Here is a 21,412-nt window from a genome sequence, read left to right on the forward strand (position 1 = left end):
CGCGAGCTACTTTGATGAGTTTGACTCCTTTGATCTTCGCTGCAGCCTGTCCAAGTCACGCAAGTGTTAAAGCCTCTCCCTACATCAAGCGTTGCCCAATCACACCTCTTACAATCGTGACTATTTCGGTTCAAGATGCATCCAGCAATGGGACTACCATTCGCGAGTCACTCGTGATGCGAGCTTACAGCTATCCCACCCACACCCACACCCACACCCACACTCTTCTCGATCCAAGGTAGCGTGTCTGCATGCGCAAAAGCTCTGCTCTGGGGACGCCACGCCAATAGCGCCCAGCATGTCGCTCTTCGCCCCGCCCTTTGCTACCCAGCCATCCGCATCGGATGCAGACGTGAATGCAGCACGTTTCAAGGAGGTGAGTGAGGGGTAGCGCACATCATCCACACTGCGCTTTTCCTTGCATCTCCCCCCCCCGCTACTGCTGAGCCCATGCTATGCTCGATACATTTCCCACTGCTCCATTGCGATTGCATCAGCTCAAGCCTGTCTGCGTCGAGCTGCTCTCCAATTGCCCGTCTTCCGCGTCTGGCAAGGTGCAGCCTGGATCGCACCCTCGCATCCGACAACTCTTGCATCGACTCGACTCCTTGCTGCAAAGCTACACCACCCATGCACAGCCACAACCCATCTCAGAGGCACTCGACTCGCATCCGATCGCATCCACATCTCATCTGCGCATCATTTCACATCCACCTTTTCGTCATCCGCTCTCCCTGAGCCTCATCAATTACATCTTCTATCCATTAGCACAACTCTTCAAATCCGATGCAGACGGAAAGAGTGGTGCGCTGCCCGATGCTGTACGCCAGCAGCTCTTTCGGTGCCTCGCTCTGCTGGCTCACGACTGGTGGTCAGCATTCGCACCAGCGCAAGTCGCAGATGGATCAGGCAAAGCGAATGAGAGCTGGAAAGTATGGCATCAACTCTTGATTCTTGGCGTCGTCGCGTTGGTTGGGTCGCCTGCAGTACCGCAACAGGGCACCAACCAGGCTAGCCAAGAGACCCAAACGGCCATCATCGACTTCTTGCTCGAACTGTTGGCGCCTCGCATCGAGGTGTGGCACGGCAGCCAGACGAGCAGCAGTCAACCTGACCAAGAGAGTGAGTGGGAGTGGGAGTGGGACGGCGTGTCGGAGCTACCGCTGCAGGATGAAGGTGCAGTAGACGATGGGCACAATGGAGGCGGCTCCCGCGCTCGAGCATCATCGCACGTGCATTCATCTACCTCTCTTCTTGCTAGCCAATCCGACTTAGGCTGTCAGCGCTACCCCTGCGAAGCTCACGTCGATCACGCCATCACTCAGGGATCCAGCAAAGGAGCGCTGGCGCACGCATTATCTGGTGCTTTGGATATAGCCAGCGGCGCAAGCGGCACTCGGCAGCTCACCACCTCAACCCGAACGCGAGCTGTCTCACTTGCTAGGGTCATATTTGTCGTATGGCTCACAGGGGTGCGTTTGGACAAACGCGGTCGTCTGCAGCACTTGAGTCGCGATGCCGCACCGGGAACAGGCGTGGGAATCGCACGATTGGCACAACGAGCGACGACATTCCTGCCAGGTTTTGTGAGCTCCATGACTAGGACAGCCGTCGGACAGGTTCACCACACCTCTCAAAATGCTAGCACGGCGCTAGGAGACATTACAAAGACTCCCGGAGCTCTGGTAGCTGCCGCACTTGACGCGTTGAAAGACGCGCTTCTGATCACCATGGCGGATCATCTCGGCCTGACAACCGAGTTCTCCCCCCTGCCTGATCACGAGGGCGACGCGGAAGATGGGGCAAGGTTCACGGATTTAGCCTCGATGGTCGAAGCTGCGCAACTGGATGAGCGAAGCTTGGACGTGCCGTTCGATGTCACAAAGGAGCGCTCTGGCACTGTGGGGCCGGGCCAAGTTCCTGCGAGCATACAGACCACGCTGGAGCGCGTCGGCGCTGCTCTGGCCGCCATGACCGGAGTGGTGAAGCACCAACACGCATCTGCTCAGCTCGCCGCAGTACAGATGGCCAGCGAGCTGTTGACGCACGCGGGAAACACCCTCGACCTGTCCACGCATGTCGCGACAATCTCAACGGACCACTCGAGCACTTCGCGCATGCTCTTTGTGTGGCTTTTGGATATCAATGCCTCTCGTCTCTCAGCCACCATTGTCGTGGAAGCTGCCAGGAACGCTTTGAGCACCTTGACCACCGAAGAGCAAGTGTCTTCGTCCCGATTGGCCAAATGGGCAGAACTCGAGCTTGCGGAGAGTCTAAGGCGCCTACCTCGTGCAATCGTGACGCACGATGACGAGAACACCACCTTGCTCGCAGGTCGTTTGGCCGCTCTCGTTCGTTGCCTGTCTGGGGATCATCACCTTGGGCCCCAACTGGCGACTCTGTTCACGTCAACGAGTGTGATGGAACGACTCACAAGTCAGCTTCTACCTGCTCTCGTACTTGGATCTGTGGATGAAGCAGCTGAAAGAGCTAGCTACATAAGGTTGCGCCATGTCGACAAGCTCACCACACACGCTCTTCTAGACATGTTGATAGACGTCGGCAAAGGCTTAGCCCAGGTCAGTCGACACAGTGGATCCGTAGCGACGAAGCAGAAAACAAAAGACTCTTTCCAGCTTGTCGTGCACTTCTTGACTTTGGGTCAGGCAAGGAGAACATCACTGGGAGTAGCGTCGGATGGTGCTTCCCATGACAGACGCCTTTCAGCTTCCGCGCTTCTCCTCGCTAGTCAATTGATGAGTGGCATTGCGCAAGCCCTTGGAGACGAAACGACGCGAGCAGCAACCGGACGCGATGGCAAAAGAGCTCGCAAGGCTGCTCATCGTTTGGCGCGCGATGCAGCGAACGCGGTGATCGACATGTGGGAAGCAGATCAGGATCAGCTGTTGATAGCAGATCAGTATCACGATGGAGACACTGGACACCAATACGGGGGCGTGGATGGGTCTGCCGATCAACTCTCCACGACAGCGATTTCTGGAGTCGAGGTAGAGCATCGCAAGGGCTTACCCCATGGTCATCAAATGCCGACGGAGCTGGAAAAGTCGGGTGCAGTACTCGATCTGAGTTTTGTTGAGTCTGCACACATTGCAAAGATTCAGTCTGCACCATCAAGGCACGCTGCGTTGGTGGCAGCAATGGACGATGCCGCAATGCAGCTGCAATGTGGAGACGTTCTGCTCTTTTCCATCGTCGGGTCGTGCTCAGATTTACTGGGCATCTCTTTCCGACCACTGCTCTTGCACACACTCTATCCCTTGATTTGCGGACTGGCATCTTCCAGCGGTGCTGTCGCTCAGGCTGCGAGCACGACTTTGCAAAGAGTCGCAAAGGCATGCGCGTATCCAGATATGCAAAGTCTTGTCCTCCAGCACGCGGACTACATACTGGGTGCAGCTAGTCACCGACTCGTCGCTGGACTCGGTCCAGAGCTGCAAGCGGTCACTGCAGTCACCGAACGGATGCAGAGCGAAATCGCAGGAGAGGATGCAAAGAAGTTCCACCTGACTCGCGAGCTGGTTCGAGCACATCACGGCAACAAAGTTCTTCTTCCAGCTCATCAGACGTTGACACCGCTCAACAGCGCCCAAACTGCACCGCTCGTCCTCATCGAGGTGCTGAGGTTGCTAGGCTCGGACGCGCTTCCGCTAGTCGAAGATGCTGTCGACGAAGTCTTGGATGCGCTGGACCGTTTTCATGGCTACGACGAGCTTTGCAATGGGCTCCTTGGGCTGCTAGATCGGATGCTTGAGGTCATGGCCATCGAGAAGGCCAATACAAGCACAAAGCAGCGCGCACCGTCGAATCTCAACACGTTGCCTAGTTTTGAGTCGGAGCTGGCGTCTTTTGAAGGATGGTATCGTGGACGCAAGTCTTCCGACAACCACAACAATGTAGAGCCACCTCTGGTCTTTGAGCCAGGCGCGGGTATGGAACATTCGGCAGAGGCAAAACGGATGGGGCCGGACGATAATCCCGACGCCCCATCACGCACACAAGCTGTCACGTCCAATATCCTGGCAAAGTGCGTGCCGTTCCTGAGTCACTCCTCGCCACTGCTTCGCGTGACAGTCTTGAGGTTGCTGCGGCGGGGCGTGTCGATTCTTGCGCCACAGGAAAGGCACGCTGAGATACTCGCAGTCATCAATCCTGCGTGGCCGGTGCTGTTGACCCGTCTGGGCTCACCTGTGACACTGCAGACCCCAGCACGAAGAAATGCGAGTGGTGAACAGCTGCTCGATCGATTTACGGAGAGAGATCCTACCGTCTGGGTGGAGAGTGCTAAGCTGATGGAGGAGGTTGCCACTCATTTGCCGGACTTCCTTGGCAGGAAAATAGTGGAGGAGGTATGGCCCCGGCTAGACGCCTTACTCGAGGTGGCCGCCACCCTACAAACCTTGGAGAGCCGCCGCTCAGCACAGCGAGGACCTGTCTCGTTTAGCCTTGCCTCACCTTTGGGTGCACATGCTTCTTCATCGCCACATGCACCGCGACTCCAAACCTTGCCTGCCCTCAGCACCAAATCTGTCCAACTCTTTCCAGAGTTCAGCACAGTTGGCCGCCTGCTGCAAAGCGTGGCCTCGACTATGGCTGCGCTGGCAAAGCACATGAATGTGCGCATGACTGACGCGACGGCTTGGACGATTCTCAACCAGCCTCAACTGCTTTGCGCCCTGGATCGACGACAGCCAAAGGCAATTTCTGAGAGCGCAAGGAAGCTGCTGGAAGCAATGAAGCTACGCGACGCAGACTTGGTGTGGGCGGTATGGTGGGAATCGCAGGCCAATGGTCACCTAGAAGTGGCGACAATCTTTCAAGACGTGATGTCTCGGAGCGCAGCAGAGGCGTAGGTCTCGTGGCATTTCCACGTTTGACTCTGAAATCTGACGAACGCGCGCTACATTTACGGCGCTATATTGACCGGCTGGGATCGGTAGATCCAATCTAGGCTGGCGGGAATCTTCGAAACACGCACGCGGCCAGCGGACACCAGTTCCCGGTCTCAATTTCATTGACGTTGGTCATCGCTTCGGAATGCGTTTGTGTGCAATCACGAATGGCGACCCATGCAAACAGCGCCGAGCGCATCGCAGCTCAAAATCGAGTTCATTGGTGATTTGGCCGCCTGTGCCGGAAGCCATGGCGCACAATTGCTGCTGCGCCGCCATAACACCATGGAAGCGTGCCCGCGCAAGTGGCGACGCCGAAACACAAGACTTCTCGCACGCGATCAGGCCGACATGCGCCGCGATGGACACAGATGTCCAACAAACTCCCACATTTACACGTCAAAGCGTGATTCGGACGCTGTTGGATGCTGCACGCGAACGTTGCCTTGGCACAGGGCTTCACCAGCGCGTTTGCTCAGAGCTTGTCCGCGTGGAAGGAGTGGACTAGCTGATCCGTCAACAGCCTTGCTACCCATGTCACGCTTCTCCATTGTGCGCGGCACAAGTTTGGCCGGATGCGGTGGCCAAAGCGCAGACTACATAGCCAGATGTTCAGTTCATCTCCAGAATCTCGAAAGTGGTTGCGGTCGCGCTTTGATAAGATTTGCGCCATCTTGATGAGCGACGACCCGATGCTCTGGCCCAGCTTTCCCTTGCCACCAAAATGTAAACGCCCAGATGCCACGCCGCGTACGACAAGAGTTGCCACTTCTTCACACTGCGAGGGTCCTCAGCGGCAAAGGGCTTGCTTCCGCAGCAAACGTCGAGTGCGATGTCAGCATGTCTGTTGTGATGTCTTGTGCCAGGCCGGAGGGGAGGAAGCGCGTCACAAGTACAAAAATGGGATTCTTTGCCACGGTCGACCCAAGATTGGCCCGCTATGCTTTTTTTTTTTTCACAATTTCCGCGTCCTCGCCATTTTCATGTTTCGTCACAGCGGTCAGCCGGTCTGACGTTTGAATCAGAAGGGCAACCTGTTTTGTAGAGCGCGCTTAAGATTCGCGCGCTCGTCTCGTCCGGTCGCCTGGAGCCTGGAAGGACCAAGTCATGTTCAAGAGATCTTTTGCATGGCTCCTTGCGGCCGTCGTGGTCGCACGAACAGCCGCTTTGCCTGTCTCGCCTTCTTCCAAGAGCTCTTCGAGAGTTTTTGCGACCACTCTCGTGGTTCGAGGTCTGCCCGGAGCCGAAGAGGGACTTGAGCTGGCCAAGATCGTGGGTCATGATGGTACGCACATCGTCAAATCTTCCAGCGTCGGGTCTTCGAGGGAGCAGCGCCTATCACGAACTTCGAGCAGCAGCAACATGCAAGTGGTCCCACTAACGCCGACCACGCCAACACTTCATAATCAATACCCCAGCGTACCTGTCGCAATCGACGAGCACCAACGCTCGCCACTCACCTCTCCCAGGGCAGCATCTCGTCTACAAAAGGTGACGGGGGCTATCGTGCGACACCCGCTTCGAACCTCTTTGTGAGTCCGAAAATCAACGGGTCGAGAGATATGCGCCTCGTTGACCCTCTCCCGCCGCCCCTCCGAAACTTGCCGCGTCTTCACAGCGGACTGGCGGCGACCGGCGTAGCCGCTACAGCTGCTTATGAGGGCAGCCAGGTCTCTCGTAGAACTCGCAAAAGAAAGGCATATTATGATGCCTACGGGCACATCAATACACGGACGCTTTCTGGCGAGCTTGCGTCGTCGCCGACATTGTTGCCGCGGGACCTGATCCCTGTCACTCACAGCGCGGGATCTACAGGCGTCAAAAAGGTGGGCGGCAAAGTCAAGACTGGTCTCAAGTGGGCTCTGTGAGTGATCTCGAAAGCGATGGTTCTGATGTGTCTAGACTAATTGCGCGTCTTCATATCCTGCAGAGGCTTGACTGCCGCAGCAGGTGCAACCGTCTCCGCTGAGCTCGGCTTCCGTCATTGGTCCAAGTCTCTCGCAGAAAAGCACGCTATACAGCAGTACAATAAGGAAGACCCTGGAAAAAAGCTTGACACGTGGTGCGAACGCCACAAGAGAGGAGATGGCAATTTCCAGAGCTGTTGGGAAGCTGGTCACGGACCGGCGACGGGTGAAACTCCCGGGTGGGTGGGCGGCAACTGGTGATGGTGGTATTTGTGGTCTGATCGATGCTCTGGGCAGTCGAATTGGCGGCGAGAACAACAGGATGAATACACGACGCAGCTCGGGCTCGATACTCAAGAAGATAACATCAATACATGCTGTATTCCGCCGAGCCGGAACGCTCCTGTGTTCGCCCTCGCTCGGTATCTTTCACATCAACAGTGCTGCTCGCTGTCACCAGCGCGCTCTCGTCAAATGTGGTATTGACGCTCTCGTGTAGCCGCGCATGAACGACTGTTCTGGACCACACACCCACAGGGACCGAGCGCAAAGCTTGGCCAGTCTGGCGAGGCCAGAAAGGCATTGGGCAATCTCGGGCACATATGGCCGCAGCGGGTGTCACTTGGAGTGTGGCGAAGATCAGAGCAAAGGTCAAGCGGCCCAGCGACTACATTACTTGCCGGCGACAGAAAACTCACGCGCCACAAGACAGCCAAGGTAACTTTTCTTGGCAATGCCGACTCTGCGCACTGTTGCAATGACTGGAAAGGCCGCTACAAGTGGCATTTGGGTGATACCTAGAAGAGGGAAGGAATGGCAGAAATGCGAGGAATGACCTAGCAACGCTTAATGCCTCACACGCAAATGGCTCCTCTCGTGATGGTGGATGTAGAGCCAACAGAGGTCTTAAAGACAAGGGGTGCGCGAGAAAGCGGAGACGATTGACTACAAGCGTGCAGAGGAACCTCTCACTATGTCTCACGCGTAGCATGAACAACATCATCGCTAGGAGCGTGGTAGACTCGACTTGGAGATTCATGCAGATCTTGACCTCGGAAGCTCGGCGGAGCAAACGGCTGGTCCAAAGCGTCGCCACGGATGTGTAATTGGAGGCGTCTCATGGACCGTCAGCAACTTGCCGTACCCCGAACACATCGACTGCACGGTGCGATAGACTACAAAGCCCAGAAAATGGGGCTTGCATTGCCCCAGCTGTTCTAGATGCGAATGACAATCTCCCAACAAAGCGCAGGAAAAAAAGATCGAGATAGCACGGTACAGTCTCTGTAAGCAAACCTTTTCAGTAGAGCTTGTACATCTCAGGTACCCAGTCTGGCATATAATGTCACACAAGCCGCAGCCACAAGTCCGATTGCATGAAGCTCCATGACGCCCTTGCTCCCCTTTGGTGGCAGGGGTCGTGTATGAGAAACGATCTTTGATCAGATGTCTAGGACTTCCGTTTTGCAGGCAGACAACCAGCGGCCATGACATGGCGCATAAAGCACATCCAGGCTATGCTATCGGCGGTCAGCGCACCATCGAGACAGCTCCTTCTGCTAAAGTAGCAAGCAACTTTTCCTGCTGCGCCAGCAAGCACATTTGATGTGTGGCTAGACTTTGGCTGTCCAGCCAGGCCAGGTGAATAGCAAATAGAAGGTGTTGCTGATGAAGGTGTTGCACACGAACCTCATGTTCCCAGCCCACAGACTTGAAGCCAGCAGCTTGCAAGGTTGATGACTGCTCCTGGCTGTGTGTAAGCCTGCACCTGTGCAGCTGGCATTTGCGGCTCTACATTCACCAACAGACAAGCCAAGATCTCTCTCGGTCCGGCAGTGGCCTGGCTCTGTATGCCAGGCAAATTGCTGGCAGCTTGCAGCTGCTTCACATTCTCTGCAGCGCACCATTCCAGCGGCAGCGTGAATGCCAGTGCATGCTAAAGATTGATCCTCATTGAGCCAAGTAAGTACCAGACAACAATGGGCCAGATTGTGCATATTAAACACCACATAGCTTGAAACTTTGGAAACGGTCCTCACTTGGCAGGGAAATGCTATACAGCACAAAGGTCCTCTTGTCAGACTCAATCTGTTGCGTTCGGATGCATGATGGTCACTATTTGTGCTGACAGTCCAGCACCAGATGTGGCCGAACGGCATGGACAACACATCGAGCTCAATTGTGGAGTCCTCGCCATCAGGGGCCTCAGATGCTGACTTCGAGTTTGATCACTTTGACAGGGCCTCAGATGCTGACTTCGAGTTTGCAGATTGCTTTGACAGGTATCAAGATGCTATCACCAGCTGCAAAAGCTGCTCCAGCTCCACCGCCACAGACCCTCGAGAGCCAGCTCGTAAAGGTGCAGACGGAGCTCACTGACCATCTGGCCGAGCCGGAGCGTTTGCGCAAGGAGCTCATAAAGGTGCAGACAGAGCTCACTGACCGTGTGGCTTGCATTCAAACCCTTGAGAGCCAGCTTGTAAATGTGCAGACGGAGCTCACTGACCGCAAGGCTTGCATTCAAACCCTCGAGTAACTACGTGCGCGACGCGCGTATGTATCGCGCACATACATACATACATAGATCTCCACCCAACTCAAGCAATCTATGCTCATTTCCACCAACTGCTTGTGTGGCTTGCACCTGAACCACCGCAAGACGCACCACGGGAACATCTTGATTGCCATTTGCGCAGGCCAAGCAGTGAATTCTGGAGAGTTCCAAAGTCCTTGCTTCCTGGCTGGCCACAGCACCTGGTATTTCAAAGGCATAGCAAGATCAAAGAGCAGTTCTTGTTACAGCTACCTCCTCAAGCATCTGCATGCCTGGCGCGGGGACATCGCCGACCTGCCCAAGTTGCTGCGCTGGACGTCAGTCTGCTCGGAGGATCCTATGTGCATGTACACATCTGCTTCAGAATGCTAGACCCGTCACACGTGTACGCGTACCCAAGCTGCCTAAAACCCCTCGCCACCCGCTGATCGTGGTCATTGTTAACGCTGGCAGTGAGCTTCCCTTGGCTGCCGAAAATAGTGTGTACGCTAACGTTTCGAAGATGTCATAGACCACCCCGTTGCTGCACCTAGTAGTAGCTAGCTTCACTAACCCCTTTCCTGACGTCAAGTGACACGTGCGCAACTTGAACCAGAGCACGCCGAACGTGAGTGCTCAAGTCATAAGTAGTGGCTGGCAGCAGACTTTGCAGACGAACCAGCCATGCAAAAGGATAGGTCTGTGAGATCTTGAGTGCTCGTCAACAACCTGCTGACATTTTGCACTTTTGCCCCTCGAACCCAACAATCACCTCTTCTTCCACCGGCTATCTGACCGAGATTGGCCTGGATGCTCCTACCTGTATGAAGCTTGACGTCTTTTTGCTTGTGCCTCTGTGGGTCAGAATGCAATGTATGCGGTTGTAAATTGTTTATGCGTACGCAGACAAAGCCATGATACTGCCGTTGCAGGCTCACAGCAGCACGCAGAAGTGTTGTGGGCACTTGCGTCTTGCCGATGCAGCTCTGTATTGCAGAGTCATTACAGAGTCATTTGGTGCCAAAGACGCACAAATCAATGCTCCTACTTTTGCGGGAAATTTTGAAGGAAAAGAGGGCTTCAGACCTCAATGAACGGCGGGGTAGTGGAGCGTCATCGAGCAGCATAAAGCTACGGTTTAGCCTTGCTTGCAACTTTGTTCTCACACGCGTCACAAGCTGGACGAAAAAGACGTGTCAAAAGTTGTGCGAACACATTTCACAGCCAGTAGTTGATTGAAAACTGTCTCCAGCCTTACAGCGTTTGGTGGTTCTCTCACCACGCAAATGATGTCGATGCATTGCCTCATGACTGGGTGTGTGGCTCAATGTCCACTCAGAATTCAAGCGAGGATTGATGGATCTTTGCTTTCGATGTCTAAGATCATATCAATTCTCATTGTTTGTCTACCATCCTCAATGTAGAACAACTGGCATATCATACAAGACTGGAACGGCTCTGTGCATTCTGAAATTTTGTGTTGCTCTGTCCTTGCACTGAACATGAACGCGAGTTTAGCGCATCATATACACCCCTCGCCATCTAATCGAACCATTTCTTGAGATGGGAAAATTACAATGTCATTGTTTCTGAGTGAAAAAAAAACTGTCTTCTCTCTGGACCATCCGTCTAAAGTTCGATTCGCCCACTGAAAGCTGCATAAATAGACAGAGGACCGCTTCTGCTTTCACAAATGCATAACGCCAAGTCGGGGGATCATCTTTCGACGGTCGATTTAGTTGGACGAAGAGAGTCAATTTGTATTCCTTTTCTTATTCGACTCTTTTGCGCCACCAAGAGACGCTTTGCCAGGTGTGCTACAGAGGCAGACACGCCAGACTGGATATCGTGTCCAAAGAGTGCTAGCCGAGACCGCGAGATCAATGTACGTCCTGATTTCGCTAGTGACGATGCGTTCAAAGCGGCTTGGAATATCGAAACTAAATGCTATGTGTCGCAGGAATTGGCCCTTGAACAAAGTGGCACCATTGCTATGGGTTTTATTAGTCCACGGTGTAGTCAGGAGAAGTAAAGCTCTCTCTTCAGTGCCTTCGACCCGGCCAACGCGTACGACCGTTAAATTTCTCTCTAAGCGTGAGCCTGCATTGTGCTGAAAAGACGCGTGAAAGTTTGGGAAGAACGAGTTGACGAGCATCGCAGCCACATTCAAGAACATCTTTCGTGATGCTAGACGCCGCGGCTGACGAGCTTGGCATCGACTTCGAGACACGTCGAGATGCATCGGCATACTTGTTGAAGCTATGAATCTACACGTGAGAAGACGATGCCCGCATTATTTGACCAGTAAAAATTCAGCGGTCCATGCATGAACCTTGCAGAATCAAAGTTCGGAAATGTACTGACAAAGGACCCAAGACCATTCACACACTCTCAAGAATTTGAGACGATCTCTCCAAGATAGTTGATTGGATGGAATGTGAGGTAGTCAGACCAAAGTTATTACATTACGCATGACGGGGCTCATTCATAGAATAGATGTAGGCTTTCAGAAACTGCACGCTATGGCCTTGTTCATTATCGGCATTCTGTAGGACTGGGTCCTAGAACATCTTTGGTTGCTATGCGCTGTGCATGACTCCAAAAATCAGGAGATGAGTGCTCGCAAGACATCTCGGCATTGGGACCAGATCTTGTACTGAATTCCCCCGTTAGTAAAGTAAGATGCTGCGAGGGTCGACAAGAAAAAAAAAAAAACAACCTTCGAGAGTCGCGAACTAGCCCAAGCAAGATCTTATAGCGGTTCAGGGCCGGAAAAACGTATGCGTGATTCCAAGTGGTTTCGCGTGCTTGGCGTTGCTGCGATGCAATTAAGCCCTTTTGTCGTGATCAAGCACCTAGCTACTCAGCTCTGCACTCGCCAACTAATTTACCAAACCATGCGTCATAATCTGAGTAGGGTGCTGAACTCTGAGACAGCCAGACGATGATTTACTGACACTTCGTTGAAACAGGATCAACGGAATGAGCTGTGGCACGATGTTGCAGTGCTAGTCGAGGCTACATGTAGACAGACAGTCACCGTTTTCAATCTCGCGTTTGAGTATTTTCCTGGACATTAGTGAGCACGTTGATACACTTGGCTCAGAATCTGAGAGCGAGTAGCATCTCTGGTCTTGATCCCGCCAACAAATAGCCTGCCCCGTTCAGCTTTCGAATCATCGGATGCTAACACACCAAACATACCATTCTTGCTTCTGCGAGCAATTATGCGTCCTCTCGTCACTACTTGAGGTCTCCTTTGAGCTGGGAACGAGCTGGGAACCAGAGAGCTGCGAAGAAATTGCGCCGAATTTGCCCAGTCACCTCGTCCTCAAGCAGCTGTAACCCCCCAGCGCGAGACCTGAAGGCTCTACCAAATTCTAGCACCTTGTGACCGCTCTTGTCGAGATGCTTGGACGACGGTGGCAGGAGCCTCAAGCTGTCATGAAGGCACACAGAACAAAGCTGCAAGCAGCTTTCATCAAGTATGCCCAGCAGCACCGAACGGACCAATCAGATCTATTTGCCTCGCAAATTACGCTCTGCAAATTCCAACTGCAAGCAACTTTAGTTGGGTACTGGCCAATCAGAAGCGCAGAGGAGGAGGCAAATGAGAGCGGCCTGTTTCTGTTTGCCCAATTTGCCACTGAAGACCAGTATACTGATGACAAACACCTTGTTCTGCGCCAAACCCAACCACACTGATCGTATTGTCCACTCTGACAGCGACTGACCCTCAATTCTCATTTTTCCCGTCGTGTAAAATGCCATGCGTGCCAAGCTCAGATTTTGGTTAAACCATCATGTCAATCCAGCGCAAGTCAACGGAAGCGCTTTGGTACACAGGTTTACTGCACCAGCGTCACCGCAAAGATCAGCTGCTGTGCGGCTGCTATGTGGTCCCGCTTTGTGGTGTGCAGCCAAGCGCACCTCAGTTTCGCCTCCAAGCCTTTCGTCTGCCATCCTTTTGTCACAATCAATGTGGGTCTAGCGTTGCCGCACATTCGTAAGGTCCGACTCAGGATAGAGCTTATGTCGAATGCATGCCGCGAAGCTCTGTTTTACTTACAACAGTGAGCACGACCAGGAGACCCGACGAGCTTTGTCTTAGTCTGCTGCTACATCATGTTTTACTTGACCGTCGAAAAGCTCGTAGTGTCATGAGTCTGGGTCACAGCGCAATTCGCAATGGCTCAAAATGAAGGCTGCGCTGCGCTGATACCTCTAGGTCGTCCGAGCCGAAAGCAAGTCAGACTGGGTGGGACAAGCGCCAGACGGGAAAAGATCTTTTCCAACGCAGAGAGCCGCTGTAGCAACCCTTTGACTAAACAAAGTTTAGGCGCACAAGAACATACAGATATGGTTGTCTGCCTGCTACACGTCCCGGTGAGCAGCCTGTGGACTTTACCGTGCGGGTGAATCGCCTGGTCTTTCAAGCGGCAGTTGGAGCCGTAGCTATCGCTTTGAGGACAGACGCTGTGATTGGAGTGATATCATCATACTTGGGCTTGCGAAGGAGTTCGTCCAGTGCGAGCTGTTGATCCCACTTGACGGTGCTCTCGTCGAAAGTCTCCTCGACTGTGTTTTCGGATTTGGCACCTGGCACGCTTTTGAGAAGGATGTCGCGGAATTCCGAGTTCGTGACATTTCTGCCTGCTAGCACATAGCGCTTGCCAGAGCTCGAGGGCGTCACAAGGGCTGTGACGTGTGCATCGACAATCTCTGGCAAGGTTACCCAGGGCAGCCAGTAAGCCGGCACTTTGGTGATGGGATTAGCGGTAGACTTTTGGGTTGCCAAGCTGTATGCGATCGCGTTTGTGCTGGTCGTGGGAGGTCCGATTCGTGCGGGTCCGATGACTGCACCAGGCAAGATGGTCGTCAATCGGAACGGATCGCCAGCTGCTTTCAGCGTCGCCCACGCAGCCTTTTCCGCGAGCGCCTTGGAGGCCTTATAGGAGATGCTGGGATCGTCGGACACTGCGATCTGCTCGTAGGTCGCTTTGCCATAGTCTGATGCGCCCAGGGTGGTGTTGCGCTCATCAATCCAGGAGGTTGTGAGAGCGCCTACCGAAGATGTCAAGACGAGCTGGAAGTGTGAAGGTGTGACAGTCCGATGTGAGTTTATACTTCATGTCCCGCTTTTCCGCATGGCTCGCTCGTGCTCACATGCTTGACTGTGCCAGTCTCGACTGCACTAGATACGATGCCTTTGGCAGCCTCAATCGCAGAGTCCAGGCCGCTTTTCGCATTGCCTGGAGGCACGCAAAACCTAGAGCCGTGAGCCGAATGTTTTCCTCCGGCGCATCGTCAATCTATCCACTCACCCGTCGCAGCAATGCTCTCTTTGAAGTGCGTTGGAAGTGGAGACGTGGTGTGGATGATGCCGTCGATACCACCCTGCACAGCCTCATTATATGCCCCTTGGGCGGTAATTTCGGGCACAATGACGTAGTCTAAACGCGTCTCGTCGTACTCTGCAAAAGCGGCTTTCAGTTCGTCTACACGCTGCTGAGAGCGAACGGTGCCTCGAACGCGTAGCTTCTTGTCCAGCAGAGATTGGATGATGGCTGCGCCCAAGAGACCGTTTGCGCCGGTGACGAGGATGTAGGTGGGTGTGTATTGATCGGTAGTCATCTTGATGCGATTGACCGTGGTGGCGTGGACTTCGAATATACTTTGCGCGCCAACTGCTTGCGCGGATGGTGAAGAAACTAGGGCAAGTCGGGGAAAGCGGTCGGCAAAAGCGATTTGGACTTGCTCGCTCGTGTTTTATAATCGTTTGCGAGAGAGGTTCCAGCAGCATCGTGTCACGTCGACATTCAGGAGGGCCATCAAGTTGCGTCATTCACGATGCTGTGTGACGAGGTCGAGCAAAGCTGCCTCTCCAGTCAGAATCGTAGGCGATTTACACGGGTCCGGCTTATCCAGACTTGGTGATTGTGCTTGATTTGTAAGGCCTGCTGAGCTGTCACGGCATTCGTGACTGCTTGACCCTTGCGGCCGTAAGCGGCTTCGGCAGCAGAGGGTGGGCATCGATCGATTCACGATTGCGCCATTCACGTTTCAGTCGTAATCATCTACTACAGTATCTGCTTTCCTGCACGTTTTACTCGTTGTGAGCTTGTGCGTCGATATGCCATGCTATTATTTGACACACAAATCACTGGATGTCCATCCTGATCGCGCCACCCCCCCCATCAGCTGATGCTTTCCCCTAAAAACTCAAAAACGCTCGAGCACCGCGCGACTGCCGTGTAAGCTGAGCTAATTGTCCGGCATCCGGCGGCACGAGATGTTTGAGGCTGCAGGCAATGGGCAATTCAGACTGATAACCTGCGCTGCAACACAGATTCCTTGTCTCGTCTCGTTCGCAGTCATGAATCGATTGCGATTTTTGATTATGGTCGCCGTGGATCGAGGCAAGCCAAAGAGCTGCGTGTGATCGCTCGCGTGAGCTGACTTGACTGACTCTGCTGACACTCACTCCAACTCATGATCATCGTGATTATCAGGCTTCAAACTCTTGACTCTTGACACATGACTGGCAAAGCGTCTCAGATTCAATCAAAAATTGATTGTTGTAAATGTCAGCCAGCATGCAGCAATCACGTGAATCGAGGCGGCGTGGAAGGCTCGCGCGGCGCAGCACCTCCACATCATGGAGCCGGGAAAGTGACGAGTGGCGCGAGTCGCTTGAACCACTCACGACTTGGCATCCTTGCACTCCCACCTCAACGCCTCCCAGATCGACCGTAACGCTGGACTCGCCACCTTGAACCAGCTGTTGGGGACTACCATCCCTGTCCACTTGCTAAAATTACCAGTCCTCCCCCAAGCCAACAACGATTCTGGACACGCGACACCGCCGCGGACTCCTGATCGCTACTTGAATCTGTCGCCACGCGGCGCAGAGCTCCCCCCCCCCCCCCCCCCCCCCCTTCACACTTGCTCACCTTGGTGCTGACCATGACCTCGACCAGTGTGCCACCCGATGCGCCACCCTCTTACGATGCTGCGGCTACTGCACCAGCACGCGCTGGAGGTGCCAATCCTAACAGTGCATCGTCCACGCCCAGTCGACGACCTTCGCTGATTCCTGCTCAAGATCGACGATCCATGGAGGATCTGGGCAGACCGCTGCCCCAAGGCTGGGTACGACAATACGATCCGCGCAACCGGCATCACTTTTACGTCGACACAACTGTTAATCCGCCTCGCTCCATCTGGGAGCACCCTCTGGATGATGAGCAGTATAAGAATGCGCATCGCGGCAAAGGGTCCAAGGAGCCCGAGGTGCTGGCGAGCAAGAGACTCAGCGGATACCACACGGTGGATGAGACCACGGATGAGGAAGGTTCACGCGCCGATCCGAATGCAGGGCCGAGTGCAAGCGCTTCGGGAACGCGTCAGCACGAGACGATGGGTAGCCACTCGGCGAATCAGGATGCGCAGAGCGGTAGCAAGCCGGCTGCAACAGGCGTGAAAAAGTTTGGACAAACAATGAAGAACAAGATGACGGGGACGACGCATGCGGAGCGCGTGGAGAAGCGTCGCAAGCAGAGGGAAGCGGAAGAGGAAGCGTACAGGCAGCATCAAGCCATTCGAGCTGCGCTTCATCGAGCTGCGCAGACTGGTCAGCCGCAGCTGCTGGGTCGGGATCAGAGGGGCAGAGACATTTTTGCTCAGCCTCCACCCAGCATGGACCCGTACGCTGCACCATCCTTGGGTTACACGCCTTACCAGACAGAGACCGCATATCCATACGGACCCGGAACTTACGCCGCACCGTACGGCCCCTATCGACGCAGACCTGGATACGGATATGGAGGAGGCATGGGTCTGCCCATCGCTGGTGGTCTCATGGGCGGTCTGCTTCTCGGTGGCCTCCTATTTTGAGCACGCCACGCACAGAGATCACACGCCACATGTCGTGTGGGGAGCCCACGACTGACGAGCTGTCAACGCGCGTTCGGTGCCGAGCTCGTGATCGTCGAATGATGAGTGTGCAACAGATTGCAATTGATGCTTTGATACCGCGCCTGATTGTGGTTATGCTTTGCTTCGAGGCGGTGTCTCTTTAGAATCAGGTGTCCTTTAGCGTGGCTTGCAGAGTCTGCGCTCAGCCGGACCTGACTCAGTGACTCATTCAAGACTGCTCGTGACTCAAGACTGTAACTCATCGCTGATGCTGAGTCAGCGCTGAGACGCGTTCGCACACGCGCGCGCGCGCGCGCTGAGCAAAATCATGCGATCGCGGCTGTGCAAAGCAACCGCGCGTCTGCTGCGCAACTCACACTCACGTCTTTCACTCAAAACTCTCCCTCGCGGGTGAGGGTGAGATGCCATGTGGCCATGGATGGACAACTTGATGATATGCTCTTGGCAAAGTAGTTCGAGCGTCCGCGTCTGTCCGACGAAGAGAAGAGGGAGAAGGTTCAAAGTCACAAGTGCTCCCTCGAAAGCTTACGCAGCACTCACGTGACTGGCACTCGCACCTCGCAACTCTTGACTTTGACTGAAACCGGATCTCTGCCTCCACTTGGCGGCGGCGCAATTGGAGGCGTGGGTGGGTGGGGCATCTGAGCACACACGGACGAGCGCGTGAATGCAATGCGCTCACGCTCGTTACTTGCGTGACTCATCCTGCACGCACGCGCGCGCATGAGTCGAGCGTCAGTCAGGCACGCCCAAGGGTGAGCGAGCGAGCATGCAAGCAAGCATCTGTCAATCAATCACAATCATCAGCGTGTCCTTCTCCCTCTCACTTCAACAGCGCTGATCCATGCTCTGCTTCAGCGAATGACAGATCCATCCGCTTGACATCGTCCGCATCGTCACATGGTACATCGTTATCCACCTCTTTGCTGCTGCCTTCCGCCCTAGCACCACCCACCTCACGCATCCCTCAGTGACTGCATGCAACCGAGTGGAACTCCATCCCAGAGACGATGACGAACCCATGACTAGCCGATGACCCTAAACACTTCCCTCGGGATCAGCATTCACGCCCGACTTCTGTGTCCTCCGTTTCCCCAAGCAGCAAATCGCCAGCATCCCTGGCAGGACGCGTTGGAGAGCGGTCAGGATGCCACCCGTTCCTTTGACCAGCGTCAGGCTGCCTCCGCCCGTCCGAGCGCAAATTCAGGCGGAGGAGAAGCATGCGAATGAGAGCGCTCAAGGGGCCAAAAAGCAAGGGCCAGCAAGGGCTAGTGGCGAGGAGAGAGATGCTGCTGTGGAACCTCAAGAAAAGGTGAGCAGAGTCCCCTGCGACGCCCGCGCGCGTGTCTTGTCAGTTCCATCGCTAACCTGAGCCCCTGTCCACACCTCGACTGGAATGAAGAGCATCAAACAAAAATCATTGTGTCAACAGATGGGCGCTCTCTTCCTTCAGCATCGTGTGCGTCAGCTAGAAGGACAGGTGGACGATTTGGAGTACAGTCGAAGCGCTTCATCTTCGGCCCCGGCCACAGCTCGCTCGCTCGGCAGAGAGGCAAACACGCGGCCAGGTGAAGGACGTCACAGCTCTACGGCCAGCAAAGAGCCTCTGCGCAGCAGTCGCGGCGATTCGTCCGCGACTCAACCTCAAAGTGCGCTTTTTGATCATTCACGTCGCGCGAGTGTCAAGACGTACATTTTGGACGCAAGCGTGCTCATCTACTCGCTCAGGAGCGTACACGATTGGCTCAAGACGTCCGACGTGCGCTGCATTGTGCCGACAGAAGGTGCGTGGTTGGATCAAGCGATGCGGCTTGGCTTGCTGCTCGACTCACGATTCCATGCGCTGCCTCACAGTCGTTTCCACTCTGGACATCTTGAAGAAAGGCCAACACCCCCTGAATGCAGCCGCGCGCAAGGCCACCCGCTTTCTCGAAGACAGGTTCGCTTCACCAGCGCCTGACGGGTCAATGCCTAGCGCGGGCTTGGTACCGCAAGCCACAGCACCGCCTTCCATCACTTTGGACGAAGCAGAACTGCTGCGCGAAGCATGTGCGGAGGCCGATAAGCAAGCGTCACCTCTCCAGCGCACGGGAAACCACGTCAAATCCGATACGCTGGTACCCAACCTCACCCAGAGCGGAGCAACTCGCAGATCCTTTGACTCTAGCAAGAGCAAGGGCAGCTCGACGGGGAGTCCTACTGTCCGCTCTCCAACATTTGACTCTTCAGGAGGTCCAGCTGCCAAACGTCGGAGTCGAGGCCAAAATCGATCGCCTCGCTTTGATCCCATGCAGCTCACGGCTGGGTCTACATTGTCTTTGTTCGATGCACCAGTGTGGATACGCGCGACCCTCTTATGCGCTTTGAGCTTCTTGCCTGGAGACGCTCAGTTGACTGTGGCGCTACCTCCACCTTCGCTCGCTGCAGTCACAACTTCACCTCAGGACAGCGCCGCAGCCAACAGTGAGCTGCCAAAGCATGTCGAAAGAGCAGATGGAGGTATCACGCAAGCGTACGCCAAAGCACACGGACTGGATACGCACATCTGCTCCACCTCTGCCAGCTGGCTCCAGCTGGAGCCCGGAGCCATGCGAAATCCGCTGGCCGTCGAAATTGCGGCCGAGGGGGGTGATCAGGTCTCAGCGCCGGACTCGGACCAGACCCTTCACCCTGCCGACGACTTTGCTGCACCTGCTTTGGGACTCGACTTGGGCAGCGCTCCTAATTTCAGCAAGGGAGGGTACGCTCGAGCTGCACAAAATTCCCACACTGGAGTCCGTAGACGATGAGATGTCTGCGCGGAATCCCGCCTCTCCAGCGCAGCGGTCATTGGGTCGTTGATTGTTTCTGATTCGCCATGTATTCTTCATCTTTGCTCCTCTCATCATGATACCCAATGCATCCGTAGCTGTAGACTGGCAATGTGAGCCATGTTCTGCGCCCCCCTTCAATGGGCTCGAGATTATCGCGCAGCACGGGACTCCGCCCAACTGCGGACGAAGAATGGCAGGTAGCTGACAGAAAGCAGCGTTCATGATATGTGAATCCGACGCGGTCTCAAAAAGCCGCTATATCGAGTCATAGCTAAAGTTGACCTCAAGGCGAGTTATGTATCTAGATGGGCGCACGCGCTATTGACAGCGCCTTTGAGTGCCTGCCTGCTTTGCTGTGGTCCCCTGCGCATTCCCTGTATGTGCCATGCGCAAAGTGACCGCACCTCGATTTAGATTACTGACACCAATCCTCACTCTCACCAGATACTTCCAAGAGATCCGTACTAAGTGCACAGAAATTAAGGCCCACACATCACGTGCGAGACAATTTCAAGCAAATCTGTGAATTCCTGGCCGTGACAACGCTATTGGTACATGCAATGATAAGAAGGCACACACATATCCAGCAAACGCAAATAACGCAAATCCAGCAAATGCAAATCCAACACTTGGAAGGTCCAACAAAGACAGTGATGAGGATTCAGCATCAGCAATGATACAAAGACGAGCACAGGGTGCATCTAGCAACTGCACAGCGCAGCGTCCGTTGGGCATGAGGTGTTCACATAGATGGACTTGACCTTGGTGGGCATCGAGGTGCTCAGGTAGGGTCATTCTGACCAGGCGCCAGGCATGCGGATTGCCATACACCTGTAAAGCAGCTGCACAATACCCGCAGTGACCTTGTCCATCCACATCAAGCAGCACGGCTTGAAGACCTTGCTGATGGAGTATGCGCCAGCAGGGCACCAAGTCTTCCAAGCTAGTTGCGCGTCCTGTGGGGTGTCCACCGTGATAGTCAAGTGCAGGCTGATGATACAGTGTCCATCCAAAGGCGACCACATCTGTCCAGCATGTGTGGACAATCTCTGCTTTGAGCTGCAGAGCTGCTTCTCCTTGAAGAAGAGAGCTTGAGGCAACAGATGACGCACCCGCGCGGTAACCAGACCAGCAAAATTTGACAATAGGTAGACTACTGTTCTCGTCCTCCTGAGCATCAAAACTGTTGACTGTCATGGCCAGGTGCTTGTAGCAGTTGCTCCACTTGCCAAGATGCTCTGGATGGGCCAGATTGCCAAGGTGCGCCTCGTGCAGCTTGGGCGTACTCTGGTACGCTTCTGGGAAGATGGA

General features: G+C 54.6%; 6 protein-coding genes across 6 annotated transcripts; 5 read left to right on the forward strand and 1 right to left on the reverse strand.

Moving 5' to 3' along the window:
- Nucleotides 1-298: 298 nt before the first annotated feature.
- Nucleotides 299-4,871, forward strand: IE81DRAFT_331631 (hypothetical protein; the record flags this gene model as incomplete). Its single annotated transcript, XM_025515264.1, has 2 exons — nt 299-376; nt 498-4,871. 2 exons carry the CDS (start codon nt 299-301, stop codon nt 4,869-4,871), a joined length of 4,452 nt encoding a protein of 1,483 aa, XP_025367611.1.
- A 108-nt stretch (nt 4,872-4,979) lies between these two features.
- IE81DRAFT_221405 (hypothetical protein) lies at nt 4,980-5,952 on the forward strand. The gene has a single exon (XM_025511051.1). It carries the CDS (start codon nt 5,088-5,090, stop codon nt 5,586-5,588), a length of 501 nt encoding a protein of 166 aa, XP_025367612.1. The 5' UTR covers nt 4,980-5,087; the 3' UTR covers nt 5,589-5,952.
- On the forward strand, nt 5,869-7,350 carry IE81DRAFT_368289 (hypothetical protein). The gene is made up of 3 exons (XM_025517135.1): nt 5,869-6,442; nt 6,529-6,774; nt 6,841-7,350. The coding sequence occupies exons 1-3, from the start codon at nt 6,018-6,020 to the stop codon at nt 7,076-7,078; spliced, it is 909 nt and encodes a 302-aa protein (XP_025367613.1). The 5' UTR covers nt 5,869-6,017; the 3' UTR covers nt 7,079-7,350.
- Nucleotides 7,351-13,571: 6,221 nt separating this feature from the next.
- Nucleotides 13,572-15,441, reverse strand: IE81DRAFT_325565 (NAD(P)-binding protein). Its single transcript, XM_025514557.1, has 3 exons — nt 14,675-15,441; nt 14,517-14,602; nt 13,572-14,436 (listed from the first exon to the last, which is right to left on the reverse strand). The coding sequence occupies exons 1-3, from the start codon at nt 14,982-14,984 to the stop codon at nt 13,783-13,785; spliced, it is 1,050 nt and encodes a 349-aa protein (XP_025367614.1). The 5' UTR covers nt 14,985-15,441; the 3' UTR covers nt 13,572-13,782.
- An 840-nt stretch (nt 15,442-16,281) lies between these two features.
- Nucleotides 16,282-17,386, forward strand: IE81DRAFT_325566 (hypothetical protein). The gene has a single exon (XM_025514558.1). It carries the CDS (start codon nt 16,317-16,319, stop codon nt 17,244-17,246), a length of 930 nt encoding a protein of 309 aa, XP_025367615.1. The 5' UTR covers nt 16,282-16,316; the 3' UTR covers nt 17,247-17,386.
- Nucleotides 17,387-18,090: 704 nt separating this feature from the next.
- IE81DRAFT_342724 (hypothetical protein) lies at nt 18,091-20,028 on the forward strand (the record flags this gene model as incomplete). The annotated part of the gene is made up of 3 exons (XM_025515711.1): nt 18,091-18,600; nt 18,691-19,072; nt 19,143-20,028. Coding segments are annotated over exons 1-3 (1,431 nt in total), but the record flags the coding sequence as incomplete, so codon positions are not given.
- Between the last annotated feature and the right edge of the window lie 1,384 nt (nt 20,029-21,412).

The sequence above is a fragment of the Ceraceosorus guamensis genome, assembly GCF_003144195.1.
Source record: "Ceraceosorus guamensis strain MCA 4658 unplaced genomic scaffold IE81scaffold_67, whole genome shotgun sequence".
NCBI lineage: Eukaryota > Fungi > Basidiomycota > Exobasidiomycetes > Ceraceosorales > Ceraceosoraceae > Ceraceosorus > Ceraceosorus guamensis.

Excerpts from the sequence above, each read along its gene's own strand:
- IE81DRAFT_221405 (XM_025511051.1), top strand. The coding sequence starts at position 5,088 with ATGCAAACAGCGCCGAGCGCATCGCAGCTCAAAATCGAGTTCATTGGT.
- IE81DRAFT_368289 (XM_025517135.1), top strand. The coding sequence starts at position 6,018 with ATGTTCAAGAGATCTTTTGCATGGCTCCTTGCGGCCGTCGTGGTCGCA. Across the intron at positions 6,443-6,528 it reads CACCCGCTTCGAACCTCTTT|CGGACTGGCGGCGACCGGCG; the intron begins GTGAGTCCGAAA and ends GCGTCTTCACAG. Across the intron at positions 6,775-6,840 it reads ACTGGTCTCAAGTGGGCTCT|AGGCTTGACTGCCGCAGCAG; the intron begins GTGAGTGATCTC and ends CATATCCTGCAG.
- IE81DRAFT_325565 (XM_025514557.1), bottom strand. The coding sequence starts at position 14,984 with ATGACTACCGATCAATACACACCCACCTACATCCTCGTCACCGGCGCA. Across the intron at positions 14,603-14,674 it reads AGAGAGCATTGCTGCGACGG|GCAATGCGAAAAGCGGCCTG; the intron begins GTGAGTGGATAG and ends GCGTGCCTCCAG. Across the intron at positions 14,437-14,516 it reads AGACTGGCACAGTCAAGCAT|CTCGTCTTGACATCTTCGGT; the intron begins GTGAGCACGAGC and ends TCACACTTCCAG.
- IE81DRAFT_325566 (XM_025514558.1), top strand. The coding sequence starts at position 16,317 with ATGACCTCGACCAGTGTGCCACCCGATGCGCCACCCTCTTACGATGCT.